We start from the raw sequence: 25536 nt of genomic DNA, 5'->3' as shown, positions 1-25536 counted from the left end.
CTCCTTATCATAGTTGGTATATGTTTGTATCACCGTCGCTCCGCCCTTGTCGGCAGGCTTAATTACAATCGTTTCATCATTAGCCAGTTCATACAAGGCCGTTCTCTCAGCTGTGGAAGTGTTGTTAAAGACATCCCCACTGGCAGTGGTTAGTTTCTCCAGATCTGCCATAACCGCCTTTTCGAAAGTTAACAGTTCAACCGGTAGCGTAGAGTCTAGGGGTGTGAAAGAGGATTTGTTCTTCAGACCTGTATCTGTTTGGACATTCATTTCATTGTTAGAGTCCCGAAAAAAAGCTTTTAGCTTAAGTTTTCGCGTAAACTCTTTCATCTCTTGGCAGAGTTTGAATTTATCCATTTTATGGGTAGGGACGAAGCCCAAGCCCTTACTTAGGACATTCTCTTGAGCTTCCGTTAGTAGGTGGTCAGACAAGTTAACTACTAAGTTCCTCGACTGGTTGACGCTGTTTGGCTCCGGGTTGATACCCCTAGGGGTTGCGCTGGCTGTTGATTCCAGTGTACCTGTGTGCCTTTCCGGTTGCGGCCCTTTCTTGTTCCTTGGCGCTGGCCTAAAAAAGGCGGTTGGCCATAGTGGTTAAAGGGGGGCATTTGTTGGTCCCACGGTGGGAATTGATTCCCCATGAAGACAGGCCCTGGTGGATATTGCATGAAGCCGGGAGGTCCTTGCATGTAGGGAGGTGGTCCTTGATATGGGACCCAACCTCTTCCGCCTCGTTGGTAGCCTCTGCCAGAGAATTGTGTACTTCCCCTTGTGCTCTGGTTGCTGTTCCTACTGGAGTTTGACCCGTTAGAACTAGTATCGGACATGTCAGTGTCCTGGTCATTGTTCTGATTTTTGGATACATGATCTTTCTTAATGTACGGGTAAATACGTTCATGCGTAAAGTTCTCTGTGTCTTTTTTGTGTTTTTTATACTTATTCTTTTTGAGGGTGCACTCAAATTCTGTCATTTCTTGATTTAGTTCCTCCAGTCTTTTTTTCAGAATGGCTGGGGCAAGGTAACTTTTTATCTTCACTTCTAACTGGGTTATCTCAATCTTGAGTTCTTGTGTTAGTTTGGTTGCCGTTTTTACTATAAGGACTAGCCAGTCCCTAGTACACTTCCAGCTTATAAGAGACCAATCCCTCTTAAATTCTAGATCGTGCGTGAAGATAAATGGTTCATTTTTCACTATTAGGCCGGGAGGGGCCGTCTTAGATTTCAAATATTCGGACATGAGTAGGCCGTGCAGAGCTGTCTTTATCTGCGTTCTCCTCAGGGCTGCCAACTCGTCCCAGTCACCTTCGTTGATGCCTGGTTCAGTGTTGCTCAGCCCTTCGAACGGGCGTAGGTTTGCTAAGATCCTGTCGACCTCCTCATCGTCAAATGCGAGGCCTCCAGCTTCCTCCATCGAGGCTGGTAAGGAGTATGTATATTGGGTGTGTGTGCGTGGAAGGTTGAGACTATGTGTGTAGGGAAGGGGTGCAAAAGGAAAAGTAGAGTAAACCGAGTTGGCTGTTCTACTAAAGGCCAGAAGTTCTGGTAGGCTCTAAATGGAGCGGTAGGACTCCCACAGCTGCGCGCTGTCTCAAAAACCAAAAATATCAACAAAGGGAGTGAAGAGGTGGTGCAACAGGGCACCGCGGTGGGCTAATCCTCCTCTTATGAACGTTTAAATAATCAACAGAGACCACCTGAAACAAATATACAATACATATTCCGATGGTGTTGGAATACACTCAGTGTGTTAAAATACCCCTCACACACCAAAAGGGCCCTTGGTGTCATGCTTCATCATCGGGGTCTTCCCGCCCCCGCTGCGGGACGGGGCAGTGCTGCGACAAGCGGCTACGCCGGAGCACCTTTTTAATTGTGAGTACTATGTGAGTGATAATGAAGTGAGTGTCAGTGAGGTCAAAAGTGATAGATAGTGAAATTAAAATTAAAAAATACCTGGCCTGGTGTTTAGAAAAAATTATTTAATAGGCACTGGCTGGTATCGTTAAAAGGGGTGAGACGGAGTGCAAGATCGGGTTACTAGTCTTGCTCTCCTGTGTGGGTCAACATGTTTCGGGGCGACATGCCCCTTCGTCAGGACCGGGATGTATAGATCCCCCTGTCACTCACTAATGCGCTCCCACAGATAGAGGCCTAATAGTGAAAAATGAACCATTTATCTTCACGCACGATCTAGAATTTAAGAGGGATTGGTCTCTTATAAGCTGGAAGTGTACTAGGGACTGGCTAGTCCTTATAGTAAAAACGGCAACCAAACTAACACAAGAACTCAAGATTGAGATAACCCAGTTAGAAGTGAAGATAAAAAGTTACCTTGCCCCAGCCATTCTGAAAAAAAGACTGGAGGAACTAAATCAAGAAATGACAGAATTTGAGTGCACCCTCAAAAAGAATAAGTATAAAAAACACAAAAAAGACACAGAGAACTTTACGCATGAACGTATTTACCCGTACATTAAGAAAGATCATGTATCCAAAAATCAGAACAATGACCAGGACACTGACATGTCCGATACTAGTTCTAACGGGTCAAACTCCAGTAGGAACAGCAACCAGAGCACAAGGGGAAGTACACAATTCTCTGGCAGAGGCTACCAACGAGGCGGAAGAGGTTGGGTCCCATATCAAGGACCACCTCCCTACATGCAAGGACCTCCCGGCTTCATGCAATATCCACCAGGGCCTGTCTTCATGGGGAATCAATTCCCACCGTGGGACCAACAAATGCCCCCCTTTAACCACTATGGCCAACCGCCTTTTTTAGGCCAGCGCCAAGGAACAAGAAAGGGCCGCAACCGGAAAGGCACACAGGTACACTGGAATCAACAGCCAGCGCAACCCCTAGGGGTATCAACCCGGAGCCAAACAGCGTCAACCAGTCGAGGAACTTAGTAGTTAACTTGTCTGACCACCTACTAACGGAAGCTCAAGAGAATGTCCTAAGTAAGGGCTTGGGCTTCGTCCCTACCCATAAAATGGATAAATTCAAACTCTGCCAAGAGATGAAAGAGTTTACGCGAAAACTTAAGCTAAAAGCTTTTTTTCGGGACTCTAACAATGAAATGAATGTCCAAACAGATACAGGTCTGAAGAACAAATCCTCTTTCACACCCCTAGACTCTACGCTACCGGTTGAACTGTTAACTTTCGAAAAGGCGGTTATGGCAGATCTGGAGAAACTAACCACTGCCAGTGGGGATGTCTTTAACAACACTTCCACAGCTGAGAGAACGGCCTTGTATGAACTGGCTAATGATGAAACGATTGTAATTAAGCCTGCCGACAAGGGCGGAGCGACGGTGATACAAACATATACCAACTATGATAAGGAGTGTAGGAAACTACTTGAGGACAGACGCAATTATCAAATACTGAGGGAAGACCCGACTGAAGAAGTCAGGATCTGTATCCTCATAATGATTGAGGAAGCAATGGCACACGACTGGCTCACAAAACAAGAGAGCGATTTTCTGATTCAAAAGAATCCAAAAACTCCGTATTTTTACACCATCCCCAAGATTCATAAGGACGCCCCGTATCCACCTGGGCGCCCTATAGTATCTGGGATCCAGTCAATCCTTGAACCCTTATCAAAATTTGCGGACGCTTTCCTTAGACCATTAGTACAGAAGACGAGTACTTATCTAAAAGACACGAAAGCAGTTCTACAGTTGGTAAAAGAGATACCTTTTGACCCCGAACACGACCTCCTGTTGGGACTGGATGTAGAGAGTCTCTACACGAGTCTCCCCCACCGAGAGACTCTAGAAATCATTGAGGAAGTCCTGTTCTCAACCCCATGGGCATACCACACCCCGAGGCAAGTGGTCCTTGAATGCATCTCCATGACCCTAAAAAAAAAAAAAAAAAAAAAAAAAAGAATTTCTTCATGTATGAAAACACATACTACCTACAAAAACACGGCACGAGTATGGGCAGCACCTGTGCGCCGAGCCTAGCAGGGCTCTATGTGCACCATCTCGAAGCCACCAAAATCCTGAACGACCAGAACCCCTATAAGAACCATGTGGTCGCATGGAAAAGATACATAGATGACGTTTTAGTCATCTGGAGGGGGGATCAAAACTCTGTGGCTCAATTCATGACTTGGCTGAACCAACAAGATCGGTTCCTCAAGTTCACCCACACAGCCTCTAAAGAAAACCTAGTTTTTCTTGATTTGAATATCTACCCCTCTAATGGCAAACTAGAGACATGTACTCATTTCAAGCCCACGGCAAAAAACAGTCTGTTGCTATATAGTAGCTTCCATCCACGACATCTACGCGACAATTTACCCTATGGCCAGTTCCTTCGCCTTAGGCGTAATTGCAGCGCTATCCAAGACTTTAAAACCCAAGCAGCTGATTTAAAAACTAAGCTCAGTAACAGGAACTATCCCAGCAAGGTAGTCAACAAGGGTTTTAAGAGAGCACGGAACAACAACCGAGATGCCCTTTTGGAAACTACAGCAGAAAAAGAACAAGACCGACGCCCGATTTGTGTCACAACGTACAACACCAATTCGAACCAGATCACAAAAATTGTGAACAGACACTGGAAAATTTTGAATTGCGGGAAACTAGATTTCCCAAAACCAATGTTTGCACACAGGCGTGGTAAGAACCTGAAGGATCTGCTGGTCCACACAAGACCTAAACAACTCACGAACGAGAGACCCTCTGCTATTTCAACCATTGGAGGGCACCACCCATGTGGCTCGTGCACATCGTGTCAATATACAAGAAAAAGTCAGAATATAACTTTTTCCAACAAGTCCACTTGGGAACAACGTTCCTTTACCAACTGCAACAGCCGGAATTTGGTATATTTGATCACCTGCCCATGTAAAAAAGAGTACATCGGCATGACCACACGACCGGTCAAGATACGAATGGGCGAACATCGAAGCAACGTACGTTGCAAAAAAACTACCACAAGAATGGCCACCCATTATGCCACTATGGGTCACAGCATAGACGATCTGCAATGGACAGTCATAGAAGCCTACGGGAGTGATAAGGACCTTCTTGCAAAAGAGCAACGTTGGGTCTATCGCTTGGGCACGCATCTCACAGGATTAAATGACGATATTCCTTGGTCACAATTTAGGGCATGATTATAACCATGCCTGTTCATGGTTTGGGACCCTAACACAGTACCAATATAAAACCCTACATCACCGTGTCCCACCAGCAATCACAGAACCTGCAAGGTGGTCCTGGCCAACATGATGTGTAAATATGTATGATGATCTCGAATTTTTAATTTTTAATATTTTTGTATTATTCCTTCTTACAAACTGTGAACAAAAATAAGAGGTATTCACTCTGAACAGTTGTAAACTACCATGAGCCTCTTGTTTTGCGAACCTATTATTAAGAGGTACATAATGTGAGAATATCTGCCTGCAAGGACGGTCGTTTAATAGCACATGTTCCGCTTTTATAATGATTGATGTCCCTCCATGTGTCCTTTAGAAAAATTCCCTCCTTGCTTCAGACGAGCATCGCGGAGGAACACTATTCTCCCGCGCATGCGCGACAACCGAGCCAGTATGCAGCACCACTGCGCATGCGCGGAGTCTATACACTCCACCGCGCAGGCGCTTGTGTCGTCTTACACGCGGATACTTGCATCAGAGCAGACCAAGGCGGTATCCTAACAATCTATCCACCCCCTCCGCCGACTACTACCTACCGGAAGGGAAATGCATCCTACCCTTGCTAATTTCTATCCCGGCCCAGCCGACCTCGGACATTTATCAATGGCCGCTCTGGTCACACGTCAAAACCACTCGACCGAACACGCCCATCGGTTTCGAGTTAATCAATTAAGGCTCTTCTAACAAGCCTCTGCCTCACTATATAAGACCCGCCCTGCCCTGGCTTACCATTACCACGGAAGCCACTGACGAAGGAGGAAGCACTGAGGTGTGGGGGTTGAGTAAGTACGGCATAGCCGACAGTCCTGTCCTGGAATACACTACCTTAATCCAATCAGTGTAAATAGCTAATCTAGGTCCTGGCATTATTTCTCCATGTCTCCCCACAGTTGGACCCTCTATACCCTTCGCCCAGCTTGGCTCATGGGGCATTGTCTCATCATTCAATAAGTATGTATCAAAATTGAACAAGCAGTTTCTGACGCTTTATATTTCTGTATGTGTGTGTGTATATATTTCTATGTGTGTCTTTTCCTTCCCATTTGCACTCTGTGAAGTTACCTGGCCCCTCCAGGAAATCCTTGGCCTGCCAGGCAATAAGCCCATGAAAGCTTTTCTCCACAGTTCTATATATTGTGTTTTTTTCATATTCGGCTATCCAGGTCCTCCCAAGAAATCTCTGGCGTGACATGTAACAGCCTAAAGTGTGTTTTCTTCCCCTATGTGTATTTTCATCCCTTACAGGTATTCATTAGTAAAGCGCATTGGGATCCGCGCTCTTTCTAAAATCCTGTGTTCTTATCCTTGCAGGCTTACATCATCAGTATTACTGACCGAGCTTTTTCACGTGTATTTAAATTATGTATACACATTGATCGTACTCAACACTCTCTATCTGTGGGAGCGCATTAGTGAGTGACAGGGGGATCTATACATCCCGGTCCTGACGAAGGGGCATGTCGCCCCGAAACATGTTGACCCACACAGGAGAGCAAGACTAGTAACCCGATCTTGCACTCCGTCTCACCCCTTTTAACGATACCAGCCAGTGCCTATTAAATAATTTTTTCTAAACACCAGGCCAGGTATTTTTTAATTTTAATTTCACTATCTATCACTTTTGACCTCACTGACACTCACTTCATTATCACTCACATAGTACTCACAATTAAAAAGGTGCTCCGGCGTAGCCGCTTGTCGCAGCACTGCCCCGTCCCGCAGCGGGGGCGGGAAGACCCCGATGATGAAGCATGACACCAAGGGCCCTTTTGGTGTGTGAGGGGTATTTTAACACACTGAGTGTATTCCAACACCATCGGAATATGTATTGTATATTTGTTTCAGGTGGTCTCTGTTGATTATTTAAACGTTCATAAGAGGAGGATTAGCCCACCGCGGTGCCCTGTTGCACCACCTCTTCACTCCCTTTGTTGATATTTTTGATCCTGCTGCACGGCATGACTGCCTCACTTCTCTCCACGTCATATCCGGGAAGTCAGGTCACCCTGTGATTCCACCCGCCTTTCTACACAACCTTGACCAACTCCCCAGCACCCGATGAAGCAGCCAGGCTTATATCTGCGGCACTTCATACATGCGCCCCCTGGGGCAATACATGATGGGCAGAAGAAGGCATTAACCAGGGTTGGAGAAAAAAACAGGCTAATGAAGCAGTCTAACTTAAGCCAGCATACAAAAGGAAAACAGACCTCTTTTTGCTAAGGATGAAGCCAACCGAAAAAAGCCTTCCAAGGCAGAGATTTGGCTCCGCAGGTTTTTTTCTTTTCCTGGAGAGCTGTTTACTTGAGTGCCCTGCTAAACTGCGCTCGCCTTTAATCCTGTCTTCAGAAGAGGCTTACACGCCGTTTAGTTAAATACCGTGTGCATTCCTTTGCCAACTGCAAGTTAGGTGGTCAGGCAGCTAAGTTTTTCCTGAAGCTGACCTTGACAAATACAAGTTGGCAGGAGCAGGATGCAAAAAAAGTTAGCTAAAATGGCCTTTAAGAAACGACACATTTGCAAAAGCATTTCCATTCCAGCAGGAAACTGTCCATTTGCACCCAAGCAAGAAAAAACAAGCATTGGCATAACCAATAGGTCTCGCTTTGGGACCTTATAAGTATTTAGTTATGCAGCACAATATCCTTGGTGCAACAACATCAACTGTTGCATGGCTAAACACTTATAAGGTCCCAAATGCGAGACCTATTGGCTATGCCAATGCTTGTTTGTATTGTTGTAATATCAAATGTGTTTTGATGTGTAGAGTTGAATTTCTTGTTTTAAAACAAAATGTTGCCCAAACATTACCAGTGCCACTGTGGGGTCTGCTTCCTCTAGGGGCAACATTTTAAGGGAGGACGGGCCAAATATGGGTGCCTCAGCCGGAGCTCTAGAGAAACACGCCCTACTCCATGCGCAGCTGGCCACACCCCCAACAACATTTTGCACTTTGCTGGACAGATGTCATTTAGGTTAAGGAAAACTAACCTTAGATGACTGACCACCAAGTAGGATCTGAATATCTTGCAGAGGTAGCCAGAACAGTGCTTGTGTATAATTGAATTGAAATGTATTGTGCTATTTCTTTCATTTTTGCTGTGAACTTAGGCCTGTTAGATTCCAGTGCCTTGTGCTCTGTTAAAATGACATGACTTTGTGTTCCCAAAGTAGACCATGATTTGGGTCTCCATGCCAATGTCTTGTAAAAAGCAGACAGTACTAGCAGCATCTCCAGGGCTCCATGTGAAAGATTGTAGTAAAACTGACAGCTTGTAATTAGACTTCTGCAGGATTATCTTTGGAGAAAAGATTGTGTGTTATGACTATTTGAAACAAGACTTATTTCAATAAAATCATGCTCATGGAACAAAATACATTTTGCAATACAGCACAATAAAAATGAATATTTTGCATTTCATTTTTTAGGGGTGGAGTCATGCAGCCCCCTCCCCGAGGCTAATCTAGCCACTGGGGACACCATCCCCGGGCAGAGTACTGTATTGGAGGAGTGGGCATGCAGCCTTCTCCCCAAACCTCTGTAAGGCACGAGGGACACCACGACCAGGGCTAAACTAATATTTTTCGGATAGGCAGGTAGCCCTCTCCCCAAGCCTCAGAGGCTTCAGGCATTCCAAACTCCAGAGACAGTTTTTTATGAGGAGGAGCGTTAATCCCAAGCCGTACACATCCTCAGAGACCCTGTCTCCTGGTTGTGAACAATCAATATACTGGGGACCCTCTACCCCAGGACACTACTGTTCCATGTTCAGAATAGAGTAGGAGTGTTTAACCATGAATAATGATTCATAGATGTGTCAATTTGTGAGTGGCTTCAGTTCTTTATTAGAAAGTAAATGGTTTGATGTGCGACGGGAATTGAAGAACAGCCAACACGTGTTTCACCCCCTCAGGCTAATCTGAACAGCGACCTACAACGGATATGAGGCTGCATAGCCGGACGGTCCATATACAAAGAGAAATGTAACTTTATATTGACTGAGGAACATGAAGAGGTTAACTTACACTACTGTTCCATGCCTTGGAAAGTGAAGGCAGGGAACACAAATTTAAATCCCTGACTATTATCCCGGACAGAAAACAAAACCTGCTTTCACGTGACAGGAGCAGAAAAAAGCTGCTCCCACCATGGCAGGAGCCAAGTGATAGTGCCAGCTTCTACCACATCCACTATGGGGGCTGGCTGAGGAGAGGCAAGGACCGCAGGGATTACGGGGGTCCCCGTGGCTCCCAAAGATGACCATGTCCCAGTAGTCCAGCAATCACCTATTGAAAAGCACCATCTGTGAGCAATGCTCTGGTAAAGAGTAGCCCTGAGATAACAGAGGTTAACACCTGGCTCTCACCAAGAAAAGGCTTTTTCAAGTGTTCAACCTACCGAGCATGTAGATTTGACATACACAAAACCCTTCAGTGACAAGGACTTCGGCCGATTCACAAAAGTAATCTGAGACAAAATCCTACCATTACGACTTTCGGTATTCACAAAATGCATTTAGGTGTAGCAAAGTTAGGATTCCTAACTTTACTACTACTAAGATGAGAAAAATCCTAACTTTACGACTTTTGGTATTCATTGGCAGTGGCATTACGGGGGCGTACATTATAGTTAGCTCAGGTTACTATAACTGCTGAAGTTCTTTGGTTTTGTACAAGTGAAATGTGAGCCTAACAATAATGTCACTGTAACCTTTGTTTTTTTCCAGTGAATTTCTAAGTTTTTAAAATTCTATTCCTTACTATAACATCCCTGTAACCTTTGGCTTTTTGAGTGAAATATAAAAAACCGAAGCAGCTTACTACTCGCTCACTGATAAAAACCAACAGGCCCACTTTTTATATTTCGGTGTTGTGACTCTTAGACAGAGTCAGTAAGTCGGCATGGGTGCGGCCAGGACTTGAGCGACCAAATGCATGCTGGGCATGTGTAAAGGCTGTGCGTACCAGGGTGTTGAAGGCTTGTGAGGGGCTGGGCACAGGGCCTGGAGTCAAGCTGCTGGCTTCAGAGTGTTTGTATGCAGGACCTGGCTGCAGCCCTGGCCACAGGCCATGCCCTGCGCCCAACCCCATGCCGAACACACCAGAAGGCTCTATGTGGGATGGGGTTGACTGCCCACAAGGGGTTGGACGCAGAGCCTGGACACGGGCCAGGACCTCTAGCCAACCCTGTGCGATGGATCAGAGATCCTAAGATGCAATACGTGGATTTGTATTCCTAGATATCTGAACAGGCTATGCATGCACGGGGTTGGCTGGAGGGCCAAAGGCTGTGCAGGACGTCAGGTTGGTGTTACGTATGGTAATAACATTTTTCTTTATGTCAAACAAATACCAGAAATTCACTGAAAACAACAAAGTTTAAAGTAATGTTATAGTTAGGAATGATAGTAATATTGTAATTTGTATAACAAAATCCCTTGGAAGTATAGTGCTAACTACAACTTGTGCCCCCGCCAGGCACTGCTTATGACCTCACATATTACATCACTCCTCACGTTCTATGACATCATCACTGATAATATCTCAAATGACATCATTAAGGACTTCCCTGATAAAAGATAGCGTTTTTGGCACTTTGGCATCCAAGATCTTATCTATGGATCTCTTAGAGAGATATATGGCACAGGAGTTTCCTTAGATGGGTCTTGCAGTTACGCATGTCCCTTAGCCTGATTTTTAGATAATCAGGGGGATTCTCTATAGATTGTTTTACAAGTCAGTTTGAAGATTTAAAAAGGTATCCTTTCTTGTATGGGGAACAATTGTATCTTATATGAGTGATGTACTGTCTCTTGGGCATATTCTGTACTGACATAATCGTTGATTCTTTTGGCCTCTCAAGCTTCCTGATGTTGAATTTCACTGAACCACTTTATAGATTCTGAGAGAATTCCTACTATGCTCTGATGATTGTTATTGCTATCCTTGCACGAGGTCTCTCCTGTAGGAATTGTTTTCCTTGCATCAACAATCCCTGTGGCAGGAACTATTCTGAAAGTACATGAGATCCTGAGAGAGTAGGGCTTTGAGTGTGGGGCACTTGGCATAAAAAACTGGAAGCATGGGCCGCAAAGGAGAAGATATGTGTCCTTAGATAGGCAGTTAAAGGAGGAGGAGAGCCATGAGCTAGAACCCTTATAACAGGAGCCCTCCTTGTTTATCCACAAGATAGTACTAAGAGTAGGATTGCTAGAGCCAGGATCATGACACACATCCACAAAAGTGCATCACTTCAACACAGTAAGCAGTCACTATAGACAGAAACTGGCTGGGCCCACTAAGAAGAGCTTCCACTAAGGTGGTGAAGAGAATCAAGATAGTGTAGAACATGGTGCATTGTATCGCTGGTTGGACAGTAATCTTCAATTATTTAACAACCATCATGAGCACTGGCTGCTTGGAAGATTTGTCCCCTTTTTAACGACCACCATTATGCCTTATAGGGCATAAGAAACAAATGAATGCTTGCAGGACCCAATACCGCACCCAGATCTGAAAATCTATCTAGTTTTTGATTCCTAAGATGTATCATGCTACTTGAGTAGCCAGCTCATTCAAATGTTATAATGAATGTCTAAAATGCATTGTATCCAGAAATCTGAGATGCACCCACTTCTCAGTGTTTTTTAACTGAGTGCATGAACCACTATTAAGTTTGTCATTCCTCCTGATCACAAGTGATTTATTTTAATTCCGTGTTTTAATACATTATTGTCTTCTCATGTTCACTTTGCAAAAGGACTGTGATGGTCCATTTGGTGGAAGCAGTCTGTACCTAATGGAAATACATGACGCGGACTTGGCTGTTAATGATTGTTCTTGACGATAAGGCCAAAATACATGTTTAGAGATTATAGGTGTTAGGGCAGGAATGTCCCATGCATGGTGTGCAGGCAAGTTCCCCTAAGTGCCCAACTGCATGTATCTGGTATCTTTTTTTTGGGGCCTTGGTGTCACACTAATCTAGAAGGTGCAAGGAGACCTGGGACGCTCCCCAACATGAATACCGCCCTGAACTTGTCCTGTGACCTGAAGGGCTACACCAAGTGTGGCCTCATTGGCTGACATCCTGGCCCACTCATGTAAAGCTCCACTTCTATGTGCTTACCCAGGTACTTGCGGTAACGTTCAGAGTGTGTGTTATGCTCCTTAATATGCTTAGCCTTAAAGGTACATTCCTGCTGTGCGTGTGAGTGAACAGTTTAATGGAGCCTGTGGGATGGATTTTGGATACCCTTGTTCTGGATTTGCACAAGATAAAGTGTGAGGGTTGTTTTCCCAGAGAGAAGCAGTTTATTGCTCCCATTCCTGAAAGTAGATGGAGGAAGATGTGAAGGGAGTGGAGACAGAGCTCCTTTAGATATTTGATAAAGACTTTTTACATAGAATGGAGCCGCTAATTAGTCTTCCTGATCACTGCCATTTGGTGGATGGTAGGAACGAGGGGTGGGACCGCAAACTCTGTTGTGCAAGGTGAGGAAACTTTTAGGTGAGACCTGTCCTTTTGTCTTTCTTTAATTACTTCTTCAGTTGGCTGATGACAGCCAGGCACAGAAACCCTCACACCTCTTTGTGCCTGTACTGTGGATTGTCCAGGCTGGAGACTACCCTGCTGGGAGAAGCATCACTCTACACAAACTCTGTGTCTGGAAAGGACAAGTGAACCATCCTAAAATGATTCTACGACTGCAGACAGTGAATACACATCTCCTACCTGTGGTGATAAAAAGAGGAACCCCACTATCCCTGTCATTTGTCCAGTTCCAAGACCTCTATGACCAAGGAAAGGAGTGCACCACAGAGAATTCAGAAGGCTGTTCTGCAACAAATCAATCTCATGAAGGGGAGGGGATGTTGCCTGAATCTCGACCTCTTGCCGGAGGAGCTACATACTTGTCCTAAGGTGCCTAGTATTCTGACTGCTTGCTGAGAGAGGAAAGGACCCTGTAGGAGGAGTGTCTATCCATGAAGATTATGGTGCTGCACTTTCCCAATGCCTGTGGCGCACCCAGAAGAAAAAGAGTGTGCACATGATCTGATGGACTCCAGTATCAGTGACCCCAGTCTCTCCGTAATGGTTTCAGGCAGGAATTATAATTCTGTGACTGCAATTGCCGAGGCCTGCCTGGTTTGAATTCGGCCTGTGCAACTCAGCAACTACCAGCCAAATATCTCCTGTGTGTGGGCATTTCAGCCTGCCCATGTCTGTTACTGCCAAGTATTGTGACTGGCCTGTGTGAGGCCACAACCACCCAGAATAGTGATTGGTCTACGCTTTGTTGCAACCGTCAAGTTTTTCGATCAGGCTGAGGCTCTCCTGTGTGGCCTGCCTGCACGAGGACTGCAACTGCCTATTGTTCCCAGCCTGAGCAAGGATGTCTCTACCGAAGTTGTTATCATCAAGAAGTGGTTCTGGTCGAGAGTGAGTGATCATGCCTGAAAGCCGGGTGGCGAGGCCGACCTACCTGCATTCGTTCCACTACTCAGCTGTCGGAACTCAGAACTAAGACTGATGGCACACATATTGAGGGTGATTTCACACTGCTTCTGAGCTTAATTCACTGTACTACTACATACCCCATAGAAAAGGGGGAACAACTAGAACTAGTGGAGAACCTGGATTGAGGGGACCTAGGGAGAAAGCAGAAAGAAATGCAGTACAACCCAAGTAGCAGTATTGTGCACACACAAGAACAGGATGCCACCTGGATATCTGATACATGTAATAATAAAGATATGAGCAAAACAAATTCACCTTTGCTGCTACGGGTTGGCCCTCTTCTCTCGGAGTCCAGGGGGCCCATGGAATAGAGCTCATCCTCTTCCTTAATTTTGAATGAAGTTATAGTTATCGTAGTCTCTTGTCCTGTAGAAACAGAATAAGTCAAGTGGATGTACAATTCCACATTTCACTCATTATTTGGTGTAGTTTGAAAGAAAGAATGAACAGTGCTGCATAGAATCAAAAATCACTTCTTGGCCACCTGCTAGCCTTCTTTACAGCATATGTCAGTTCAATTAATTCAGGCATTTTATAGTTATATTTGATTGCAAATGTGGGCTCTTAAAGGGTGTTACAAAACTGGGCATAATGAAGTTTTGTAGTCTTGGTTATGTAATAGTAATGCTCAATGTTTCAGATACAAGTTTCTGAAAATTTAGGAACTTTGCATTGAAAATATAAGTCGACTCATTTCACAAAGTCTATATTCTATTTCATTCTGAAATTCTGATGCTTTCAAAGGACAAAATACCTAAAAAAAGTAGTATTTGTAAAGGAGGGGGGTGGAAGGCTATATTACTGAACAGACATCTGGTTGTAAAAAAAAAAAGGTATTGGTGCAAAATGATGAGACAGGAGCCTATGTTTAATATGTTAAATTACTGGTGTATAAGGGGAAAGAAATATGATTATATCTTTACCATAATTATGATTTAGGCCCCGATTATGACTTTGGTGGTAAAAACCACCAAACTTGCAAATAGTGTAAACACCTCCTGGAGTGAGGAAATTAATACCTATAGAACAAAAACAGCCAGAGCAATAGACAAAAGGACCATGGCACACCCTGAAAGAACACTAAAAACTCCTTCCTGTGTGGGAGTATACAGGCATTCAATTTGTGTGGACAAAGCACCTTGAAACAAGACAAACCGAATCCACTGCTATCCTTTGAAATCACTCAGTCACCACCAGCATAAACCTGCTAGACTCTTTAATTAGGGAGCAGGGCAGAGAAAGGACCTATAAGCTTACTAGATCCTGAGCTGGAGGTCCTGGTTAAGGCGGCGATAATACACCATGACCGAGGGGCATAGCTTGACGCGACTAGATGGCGTACGGACTCTAAGAGTGCTCCCGGACCCCACCGTCATTAGCCCAAGATCCGCCTGTCTTTGCAGCCATCCATCTTCCAACTTCGCTACCTGCTCTTTACCACGGCCGTGGGCATTCTATTCCAGCTGTGGGGCTCCTCCGGGCCCCACATTCCTGTGCTGACCGCGCCATTGGGGCACCATCGCGTCAAAGATGGCAGCCCCTCTGCCTTGACCCGTGGCTCCGGAATCCACCGGAGGAGCATAGCCTACATGGGTTCCACTGTGGCCGAGACTGTGAGGGGGAATTGAGGAGGTACGGCGCGGTGTCTGAGCGAAGCTGACTGCAGACCCTCCTTGGCGGTCCAGTCACCGTGAAATCATCGGCTGGGGCTCCCCCTACTGGCCAGCCTAGTCTCCACCTCAGTGGCCTGCTGCAGATACTGTCCGGGCCTGCTCCATGTGTGGGGCCCAACCTTCCTGGCGTGAGGTGGAGGCGGCCTGGGGCAACCAGGGCTGGATTGGTGTCCCCGGTGTGCCGGAGCAAGAGTATTGGCCGCCATTTCAGGCAGCAGGGGGGACCGAGACTGCACCCTAGCTGGGGTCCGGCAGTGGTGGCAGGCATGTGGCCTATATGCTTCTGGTGAGGTCACCAATAAACTGCTACACAGAGGCTCCGGTGAGTGCCAGGGCAGCCGGGGGGGGGGGGACTGCACCCTTCGCTGGAGCACTGCCCTGGACATCCACGGAACTTAGGTTTTCATACCGGAGACGCTCCTCTGTTCCATATCTGCTGGAGCCCAGCTGGCTCTACCCTGATCTTAATCTTACACGGCCCGCAGCTCTTAACGCGCCATGGGAAAGGCCAACCACCTTAAATCCACAGCCTCCCATACCCAAACTAAGGTGGACCAGTTTATCACAGCAGATCAAGAGACCGCGGGGCAGGGTGAGTGTGGCCCCCTATCCAAGGTAAAGAACTTGAGGCCATCTTGCAGGCGATCAGCACATCCCAGGCCTCGGTGGAAGGTAACATTGGGGAAGTCAAGGTAGACGTATCCCTCCTCCTGCAGGACCTACGCAACGCCACTGCCCGCCTCACAGAGGCCGAGTGACGTCTCTCCACGGTGGAAGACGACATCTCTCGGATGAAGGACCAAGTGTCCAACCTACAATCCCACACCAAGGAGCTTCACCGATGGGCGGAAGATGCAGAGAATCGTTCACGCCGCAATAACCTCCGCCTGGTAGGTTTTCCCAAAGGGGCCGAGACAGCACAGATGTCCGACTTCATTGAAGCCTGGCTCACCTCATGGATGCCTAAAGAAGCCCTCTCCTCCTGGTTCGCGGTAGAGAGAGCCCATCGTTCTCTGGCGCCCAGACCGGCGCCCAGACCCCCGCCCGGGGCTCCACACCGCCCCATCATAGCCCGAATCCTCAATTTTAAGGATCGAGACGCTATCCTGCGTGAAGCCCGCTCCTTCTGACCCCTCAAATTTCAAAACCACACCATCATGATTTTCCCTGATTACACTAGGGAAGTCCAGGACCAAAGCCGCTCTTACACCAAAGTTAAGAAAAAGATGCGGGCTCTTGGCCTACAATACCGCCTCTTGTTTACGGCCCGCCTGCGTGTCATCTTTCAAGACACAGCACAATTCTTCAAATCCCCTTAGGCCGCCTGGACATGGTTGACGGAGGAGCTCCCTCTCAGATCCCAATGGAACCTGCCCCCGGCGCCCGGGCCTCAGGTCCACACAACCACCACCACCTGGGCAGCAGCACCGGCGGCGCCCACAATCTCACAGGAGACGCCAATCCCACAGAGACACCTCTAGATCCTCCAGCCTGGCGGCCAGTGGGGCTGAGGAGTCTCCCAGCCCTTCGGTTTCGCCCACACGCCGCAGACACCAATCGGCCAGCGGCTTGGCCGTTAAATCATCTCCACAAAACCTCCAGGAATCAAGGACCGAAGACTCGGACTTTCAAAACCACACCATCATGATCTTCCCTGATTACACTAGGGAAGTCCAGGACCAAAGCCGCTCTTACACCAAAGTTAAGAAAAAGATGCGGGCTCTTGGCCTACAATACCGCCTCCTGTTTCCGGCCCGCCTGCGTGTCATCTTTCAAGACACAGCACAATTCTTCGAATCCCCTTGGGCCGCCTGGACATGGTTGACAGAGGAGCTCCCTCTCAGATCCCAATGGAACCTGCCCCCGGCGCCCGGGCCTCAGGTCCACACAACCACCACCACCTGGGCAGCAGCACCGGCGGCGCCCACAATCTCACAGGAGACGCCAATCCCACAGAGACACCTCTAGATTCTCCAGCCTGGCGGCCAGTGGGGCTGATGAGTCTCCCAGCCCTTCGGTTTCGTCCACACGCCACAGACACCAATCGGCCAGCGGCTTGGCTGTTAAATCATCTCCACAAAACCTCCAGGAATCAAGGACTGAAGACTCAGACTTGTCCCGTAGCCCAACCTGGTGATTTCTTATGGAGATGGGACCTTGAGACGGGGGGCAGGTGTCGCCTCCCAGTTTGATCTACATCAGTGAGACACAGACGAGGGAGGGGATAAACAGACAGTCCAGGTTGGCGCTTCTCCCCTGCGACAACACGTCTCCTCTAACCATGCGGTGCTGAAGCATAGAATCTCAGAGATGCGACCGGCGGACCCTGTGGAACATTGACCTTTGGGGCTCTGCCTGGAGGCGTGTCCTCACCGATCTATGGACAAGACTGCATCAGGATTTTTTAGCTCTGATATATGTGTCTACCTGCTGAGACATTGCTTTATCCGTATATATATATGGAGGGGTCCTCCACGCCGCCGAACCCGAGCGTTCTAGTTTGGTTATTACTGTTACTACTTTCCGGACAACAGATGCTTCAGTTTTTGAAGTATAGAGTGGGGGGTGGGGGTAGGGGGAGGGAATTGTACCGTTGTCCCATTATTGTTAGTGTTACATTGCCATATTGACCACCAGCTGTATTGATGCACACTCCGAGTTTGCTAGTACACATTATAATGGCCCTTCATGTCGCGCACACAACACAGACACTGCCATCGGCCTGTGCGAAGCCCCACCTACACACGCTGTGGTCTGTGGTGTGGGTACTACCCCTTCTATAACAACGATGATTATGAACACTACTATCAATCTTGGTGCCCCCCTCCGTACACTGTCCTGGAACGTTGATGGGCTATTAGACAGAGTTAAACGAACCGCGGTCCTGCACTATGCCCAGGGCATAACAGCGGATGTACTCCTACTACAGGAAACCCACCTAGCGGGGAACCACTCTGTGACGGAGTGGGCAGGAGGGTGGAAGAACTCGCCCCCAGTAACGAATGGTGGGTCGCTGATCATACCTCCCCACCTTCCCTTCAGGGCAACTGCGCTACATGGCCTCTACTAGGAAGAAGCGAGGAAAATGAAGAAGGCGCCTTTAATTGGGCGTATACAGAATCAGAGGACACGCCCCTATATGACGTCGGGGCGACGAGAGTGAGAAAACCCCAGAAGACCGTCTGCCGGCGTGTGACGACACCCAGGAGGATGAGACCGGAGCGTGGAGGAGAGATTTCGGAGACGAGAGAGGAATACGGAGTGAAGGAAGGGAGAAGGAAGGCGAGCCAGGAGGCCAACGTTCCTGCGATGCGCCGTGCCACACTCCCTGGGGAGGAGTGTGGCTGAGCCAGGTACGGCAGCGGTTTGCAGGCTGGGTCAGGAGGCGGGTAGACTCTCCTTCGTAGTGCTGCAGACTGTTTCTGTCCCGTCTGTTAATACAGTGTACATATTTTCTACAGCCCTTGTAAATACTCCTATACCCGTCTTCCCCATATCCTTTCCCATCCCCGTCCTTGCACCTTCCTTTCCTCACCTCGAAGCCTTAGCACGTCCTCTATTGTATATACACAACGAGCAGCGGTGCCCTTTCACTTACCGGGTTCCCCCTGGGTACAAAAGAAGAGTATAGAGTCCTGACGGTCTCTCTTCTGTTTTCTTTACGATTACCGGTGGAGCGACTGAAGTGGTCACCACGACCAGAGGAAGACGGAAGAAGGACATTCCGGTTGCCCCTGTAAATATAAGCTCCTCACCACGGATCCGGCAGAGTTTGCTAGAGAAAGACTGACATCACGCACCAGGAAATCTTTTACCAAAATAAAGCCTTATCTAACTAGAAAGAGTTTCCGGTCCCTTACTACTCACACGTCACAACTGGTGTCAGAAGTCGGATCCACCACTTCCATCCCGCAACCCAGATGGATCAAGTAATTCAGCATCTGATAAAGGGACAGGAAAAACTAGAATGGGCGATAGAGCGACAAATATCCACGGCGGACGCGGATAGGGAACTCTTTAAGAACACGATTAGTGCCCAAATAGAAGGGTTACAGAAAGTTGTCCATAACCCAGGAACAGGACCTTCCCTCGAAAGACAGAGCTCCATCTCACACCCTGCAGGGGTGTCCTTGCAAAAGAACGTGCAGGGAGAAGACCCCGACGCGTTCCTAACCAACTTCAAGAGGGAAGCCTGTGCATGTGGATGGCCTGAAGACAAATGGCCATTTTTTTAAGCCCCGTTGCTAACAAGAGAGGCACAAGCAGCCTACCAAGTAGCCAACCATGCCGGGAACACCCCTTACAGGGAAATAAAAGAACTTATACTCGATCATCTAGGATTAGATGCAGAAGCATACAGAGTGCGCTTCAGAAAGGAGAAAGGGGTTAGCGGCGAAAACCCAAAGACCTTGTTTCTACGTCTAAAGATGGCCGCTGACAAATGGCTAAGACCAGAAATTAGAAACAAAGAAGACATCATGACCAGTATTTACCTGGAATAGTTTATGGAAGCACTTCCATATGGAACACAACGATGGCTCCGTCAACACTCAGGACTCAGGGCTGCCCAAGCCATAGAAATGGCCTCTAATTACTCAAGGGCTCAACCCCGTTCGTTCCCTTGGGATGTCGACAAAAACCCCAAACCTAACCCTACCTTGAAACAAGGACGAAAGAAAGTCGGCCCAGAACCCTTGAAACCAAAGCCTTTTTGGATGGATACCACTCCTGCGAGAAGACCGCAATGCTTCGAATGCGGCGAGTGGGGGCATATTGCCCGCTTGTGTCCACGACGGAAAGCCACGGAGGAACCAATGGAGGTGGGGTATATACCCAAAGCGGTGATGTACACAGCGGAAATGGGACCCTCCTTCTATGTACGTATTCAAGTCAACAATAGAAACATCAAGACCCTATTAGATTCCGGGTGTAGGCAGTCAGTTGTCCAAAAGAGGTTGGTGTTGCCCTCACAGATACTGCCAAGTTCCCTGGTACACATAAGGTGTGTACACGGGGATGTGAAGCCCTACCCCATGGCCCAAATCACCATGCAACCTGTAGGTAGACCCCTTGCTCAGTGAAAGTAGGAGTGGTAGAGTCTCTACCTGAGGATTTGATTATAGGGGTGGATAATCCGGACTCCATGTCCCTATTCCTAGCGGAAATAAGGGAGGGAAGAGAAAATGTCCATCCAACACACCTCCTTATTAACAACAGAGCCGTGGTTATTGGACCGGAGCTTTAAGTTTGCCCAGTCAAACGATAGAACTCTTTTCAATGCATGGGAAGCCGCACATGTGTCACAAAACATCCCTACCAATATGTATCCTAGGTTCCTGATTAAAAATGACCTGCTATACAGAGAAGGGAAGTCCAACGAACCCCTACAATTAGTAGTCCCGAAAGTGTTCTGAGAGCAGATCCTCTTTTACGTCCATACACACTTAACGGCCGGACACTCAGGCGCAGAGAAAACGAAACTAAACATAACAAAGCATTTCTACTGGCCAGGCATATATAAAGAGGCTGAGATGTATTGTAAACAGTGTGAGGTCTGTCAAAAGAAGAGCACTTATAAACCCCCAGCAGTGCCCCTACAACCAATGCCCATAATAGGGAGCCCGTTTGAAAGGGTAGGAATGGACCTGATTGGTCCTTTACCTCGTACATCTAAAGGCCATACATATGCCTTGGTTATAATGGACTACAACACCCGCTTCCCAGAGGCTTTTGCCCTACGCGCTCCTACCACGAAAAATGTAGCAGAGAAGTTGTTAGAACTATTTTCTAGAGTAGGCTTCCCCAGGGAGATACTGACAGACCAGGGGACACCCTTTGTGTCCCGTTTGACGAAGGAAGTATGCAAGATGTTAGATCTACACCACATACGCACCTCGCTCTACTACCCTCAGACCGACGGTCTAGTGGAAAGATATAATCGTACTCTGAAATCCACTCTGAAGAAGATGCTATCAGCAGAAAACAAAGAGGGCGACAGGTTGTTGCCCTTAGCCCTATATGTCCTCCGAGCCTAGGTACAAAGCAGCCTTGGCTGCTACGCATTTGAAATGCTTTACGGCAGACAACCCCGCTCCCTCATGGAAATGACTAAGGAAGCCTGGGAGCAGGAGGAAAGAGCGGAACAACACACACTGTTGGAGTATACACAGCAGTTACGGTCTAAATTAGGAAAACTAAGGGACCTAGCCTACTTCAACCTGGAGAAAAGCAAGCTGAGGCAAAAACACTATTACGATAAGGGGAAGAAGTGGAGAAACCTAGAGAAAGGTGACTGGGTTTTAGTGCTCCTCCCTTCCTCTACACAAAAGTTTAAGAGCGAATCGCTGGGTCCGTATCCCATTGTTGAGACCCTCGGTAAGACGACTTATAGGGTACAAATAACACCATCCCGGCAACAGAGTTACCACATAAACATGCTAAAAAAGTGGTTAGGACCCCTACCCAAGTCGACCCACTTTGGTCTACCTTTAACGGATGATACTTCGACCCTAGATCAGTTACCAATAAATCGAGATCTATCCGAGAGGGAAAGAAGAGAACTTCTAGACACCCTAAAGCCATTCTCAAGTATGTTCTCCGACACACCAGGACTAACACATATAACGAAGCATAGGATCGATACAGAAGAGGGGAAAATAGTGAAACAAAAAGTCTATAGGATAGCAGCAGCATGGAGACCAGATATCAAACGCGAAGCGCATGAAATGCTCAGGTTAGGAGTTATCAGACCATCCCGAAGTAACTGGTCATCACCAATAGTGATGGTACCAAAACCGGATGGTACAACGAGGTTTTGTATGGACTTCAGGGCCCTGAACACCATTTCCTCGTTCGACGCCTACCCCATACCCAGGGTAGACGAACTAATCGAATGAATAGGAGAAGCCCGCTATATCACAACATTAGACCTGACTAAGGGTTACTGGCAGGTCCCCCTGAGGGAAGAGGATAGACGAAAAACAGCCTTCGCCACAGAGGAAGGACTGTTCGAATTTAACGTCCTCCCTTTTGGCCTACATGGGGCACCGGCGACATTTCAAAGGCTAATGAACCATGTGCTAGACACCCATAAGGAGTATTGTTCGATATACCTGGATGACATCGTCATATTCAGTAAAACATGGTCAGACCACTTGGAACATGTACGAAAAATCCTGAAAGCATTGCAGGCCGCTGGGTAACATGTCAATGCCAAAAAGTCACGAGCCGCTTACCCAAAAGTAAAGTACCTGGGGTTCATGTTAGGTGAAGAGGTCATAGCTCCACAAGAGGAGAAGATCAAAGCCATAGTGAATACCCCCTTCCCCTCCACAAAAAGGGAGTTGAGAGCATTCCTAGGCCTGATCGGCTATTATAGAAGGTTCTTGGACAATTTTGCTGTTGCGGCAAGCCCCTTAACTGATCTCCTGAAAAAGAATGTAAGACCCACACAAATTATATACCCCACGGAGAGCGCCAAGCTGGCTTTCCAGTACCTAAAATAATCCATAACCACGAGTCCAGTGTTGTTACCACCTAATTTTGAAAAACCTTTCACACTAGCTACAGACGCATCGAATACAGGCATAGGTGCAGTGTTGTCACAAGAGGGGGACGATGGAAGGGAACACCCCATTTTGTTCATTAGAAGAAAACTACACCCCAGGGAACGCAACTATCCCACTGTAGAAGGAGAATGTCTGGCTATCAGATGGGCTGTGGATAAATTAAAATACTACTTAGAAGGACGGTCCTTCATACTATACACTGACCACGCTCCCTTACAATGGATGCAGAGGAACAAAGCTCAAAACCCCTGTATCCTAAGATGGTTTCTATTTCTTCAACCTTTCTCATTCATGGTGAAGCACCGAAAAGGGGCAGAGAATGGCAATGCAGACTTCTTGTCCAGGACACCCTTTCTCCCCGATCGGGAGAATCCAGGGGGGGAAGAGTGTGACGGAGTGGGCAGGAGGGTGGAAGAACTCGCCCCCAGTAACGAATGGTGGGTCGCTGATCATACCTCCCCACCTTCCCTTCAGAGCAACTGCGCTACATGGCCTCTACTAGGAAGAAGCGAGGAAAATGAAGAAGGCGCCTTTAATTGGGCGTATACAGAATCAGAGGACACGCCCCTATATGACGTCGGGGCGACGAGAGTGGAGAAAACCCCAGAAGACCGTCTGCCGGCGTGTGACGACACCCAGGAGGACGAGACCGGAGCGTGGAGGAGAGATTTCGGAGACGAGAGAGGAATACGGAGTGAAGGAAGGCGAGCCAGGAGGCCAACGTTCCTGCGAAGCGCCGTGCCACACTCCCTGGGGAGGAGTGTAGCTGAGCCAGGTACGGCAGCGGATTGCAGGCTGGGTCGGGAGTCGGGGAGACTCTCCTTCGTAGTGCTGCAGACTGTTTCTGTCCCCTCTGTTAATACCGTGTACATATTTTGTACAGCCCTTGTAAATACTCGTATACCCGTCTTCCCCATATCCTTCCCCATCCCCGTCCTTCCACCTTCCTTTCCTCAGCTAGAAGCCTTAGCACGTCCTCTATTGTATATACACAACGAGCAGCGGTGCCCTTTCACTTACCGGGTTCCCCCTGGGTACAAAAGAAGAGTATAGAGTCCTGACGGTCTCTCTTCTGTTTTCTTTACGATTACCGGTGGAGCGACTTAAGTGATCACCACGACCAGGGGAAGACGGAAGAAGGACATTCCGGTCGACCTTGTAAATATAAGCTCCTCACCACGGATCCGGCAGAGTTTGCTAGAGAAAGACTGACATCATGCACCAGGAAATCTTTTACCAAAATAAAGCCTTATCTAACTAGAAAGAGTTTCCGGTCCCTTACTACACCCACGTCACACACTCCCCCTTTCTGGCACAGTGACAGAGTTTGGCACTCAGGGTTTTCCCGGGGCTCCAGGGGGTGGCCGTTCTTATAAAGCGTAACCTCCCGGTAGTTCTCACTCAGGTAACTTACGACCCCCAGGAAAGATATGTGACTCTCTGCGGGACTCTAAATGGGCAACCCCTCAACCTTATGTCCATTTATTCCCCCCGTCCATGCTCATGACTATGATCAAAGACACCTCTGAGCTCCTCCTCTCCCTGCCATTGAGCACCACCATCATTGGAGGCGACTTTAATGCGGTCTCTGATCCCTGCACTGACACTATCGGCACCCCCTCATCTTCCAGTATTACCCAAGCTAAATACCTAACGAACTGGGCGTGCTCCCTGAGCCTGTGCGACGCCTGGCGACTATGGCACCTTCGTAGCAGACACTTTACACAAACTTCATCGGCACACCACACACAGGCACGTATAGATAGCGTATTTGTCCCATCCACGGACTGCCAAAAGATGAAAGATATTTGCATACACCCTCAAGGCATCTCCGACCACCCACCGGTTCTCCTCAGCACTGGGGACCCGCCCACCTAGGCAAGTCCAATATGGCGGTTGAACGCCTGGTCTTTGCATGAAAAAAGACTTTCGCAAGGCGATTGTAATGGAACTAAAACAGTACTTCCTCACCAACACAGGATCCATCCCCTCTCCCAGCACCCTTTAGGAAGCCGGCAAAGCTACAATCCGTGGCTTTGCACATAGTCAGCTCAAAATTCAACGACAAGCCCAAACCCACCAGATGACAATACGTGAGGCGCAGGCGTTGCTCCTCGAGCAATCCCCCCCCGCCGGGGATCGTGATGCCACCCACGAGAGGCAACTCACGCACCGTCGGACCAAAATCAAACAACTCTCCATGGAAGCCGCCAAACTCCTCTGGAGGTACTCTATAGCCAGGGTGTATGGTTGGGGTGACAAGAATGGGAAGATCCTCCACCGGCTGGCCACCTATCCGAGGGCCAACCGCGTCATCCCTGAAATCATAGACCCAGATGGCTTAACTCACCGATCCCCTTTAGCAATGACCCAAACGTTTGCCTCATATTACTGCACTCTATGCTCGGCCCAAAAGCCCGAATCTCCCTTTCGGACTTGCTTGCCACGGGCCCCGTCCAACTTACCTGCCTCAATGCGACTGCTATGGCTGATCTGGAACTTCCCATCACCCGTGAAGAAATTATTGACGCCATCACGCATACCTCATCTGGCAAGACTCCAGGTCCAGACGGACTCCCACAGGAGTTCTA

General features: G+C 47.8%; 1 protein-coding gene across 3 annotated transcripts in view; it reads right to left on the bottom strand.

Moving 5' to 3' along the window:
- The window catches only part of LOC144763253 (uncharacterized), a 357614-nt gene that overhangs the window by 44137 nt on the left and 287941 nt on the right, over window positions 1-25536 (bottom strand). For all 3 annotated transcript variants that reach the window (XR_013596198.1, XR_013596199.1, XM_078648691.1), the window contains exon 6: window positions 13960-14070. Coding sequence is in view for 1 of the 3 variants with exons in the window: in XM_078648691.1 (XP_078504817.1) it covers window positions 13960-14070 (111 nt within the window). In the remaining 2 variants the exon portion in view is untranslated. The remainder of the gene's footprint in view (window positions 1-13959; window positions 14071-25536) is intronic.

Source organism: Lissotriton helveticus, chromosome 6 (assembly GCF_964261635.1).
Source record: "Lissotriton helveticus chromosome 6, aLisHel1.1, whole genome shotgun sequence".
Lineage (NCBI taxonomy): Eukaryota > Metazoa > Chordata > Amphibia > Caudata > Salamandridae > Lissotriton > Lissotriton helveticus.
Note: the sequence above shows the minus strand (reverse complement) of the source record. Positions and strands in the feature narration are given on the sequence as shown.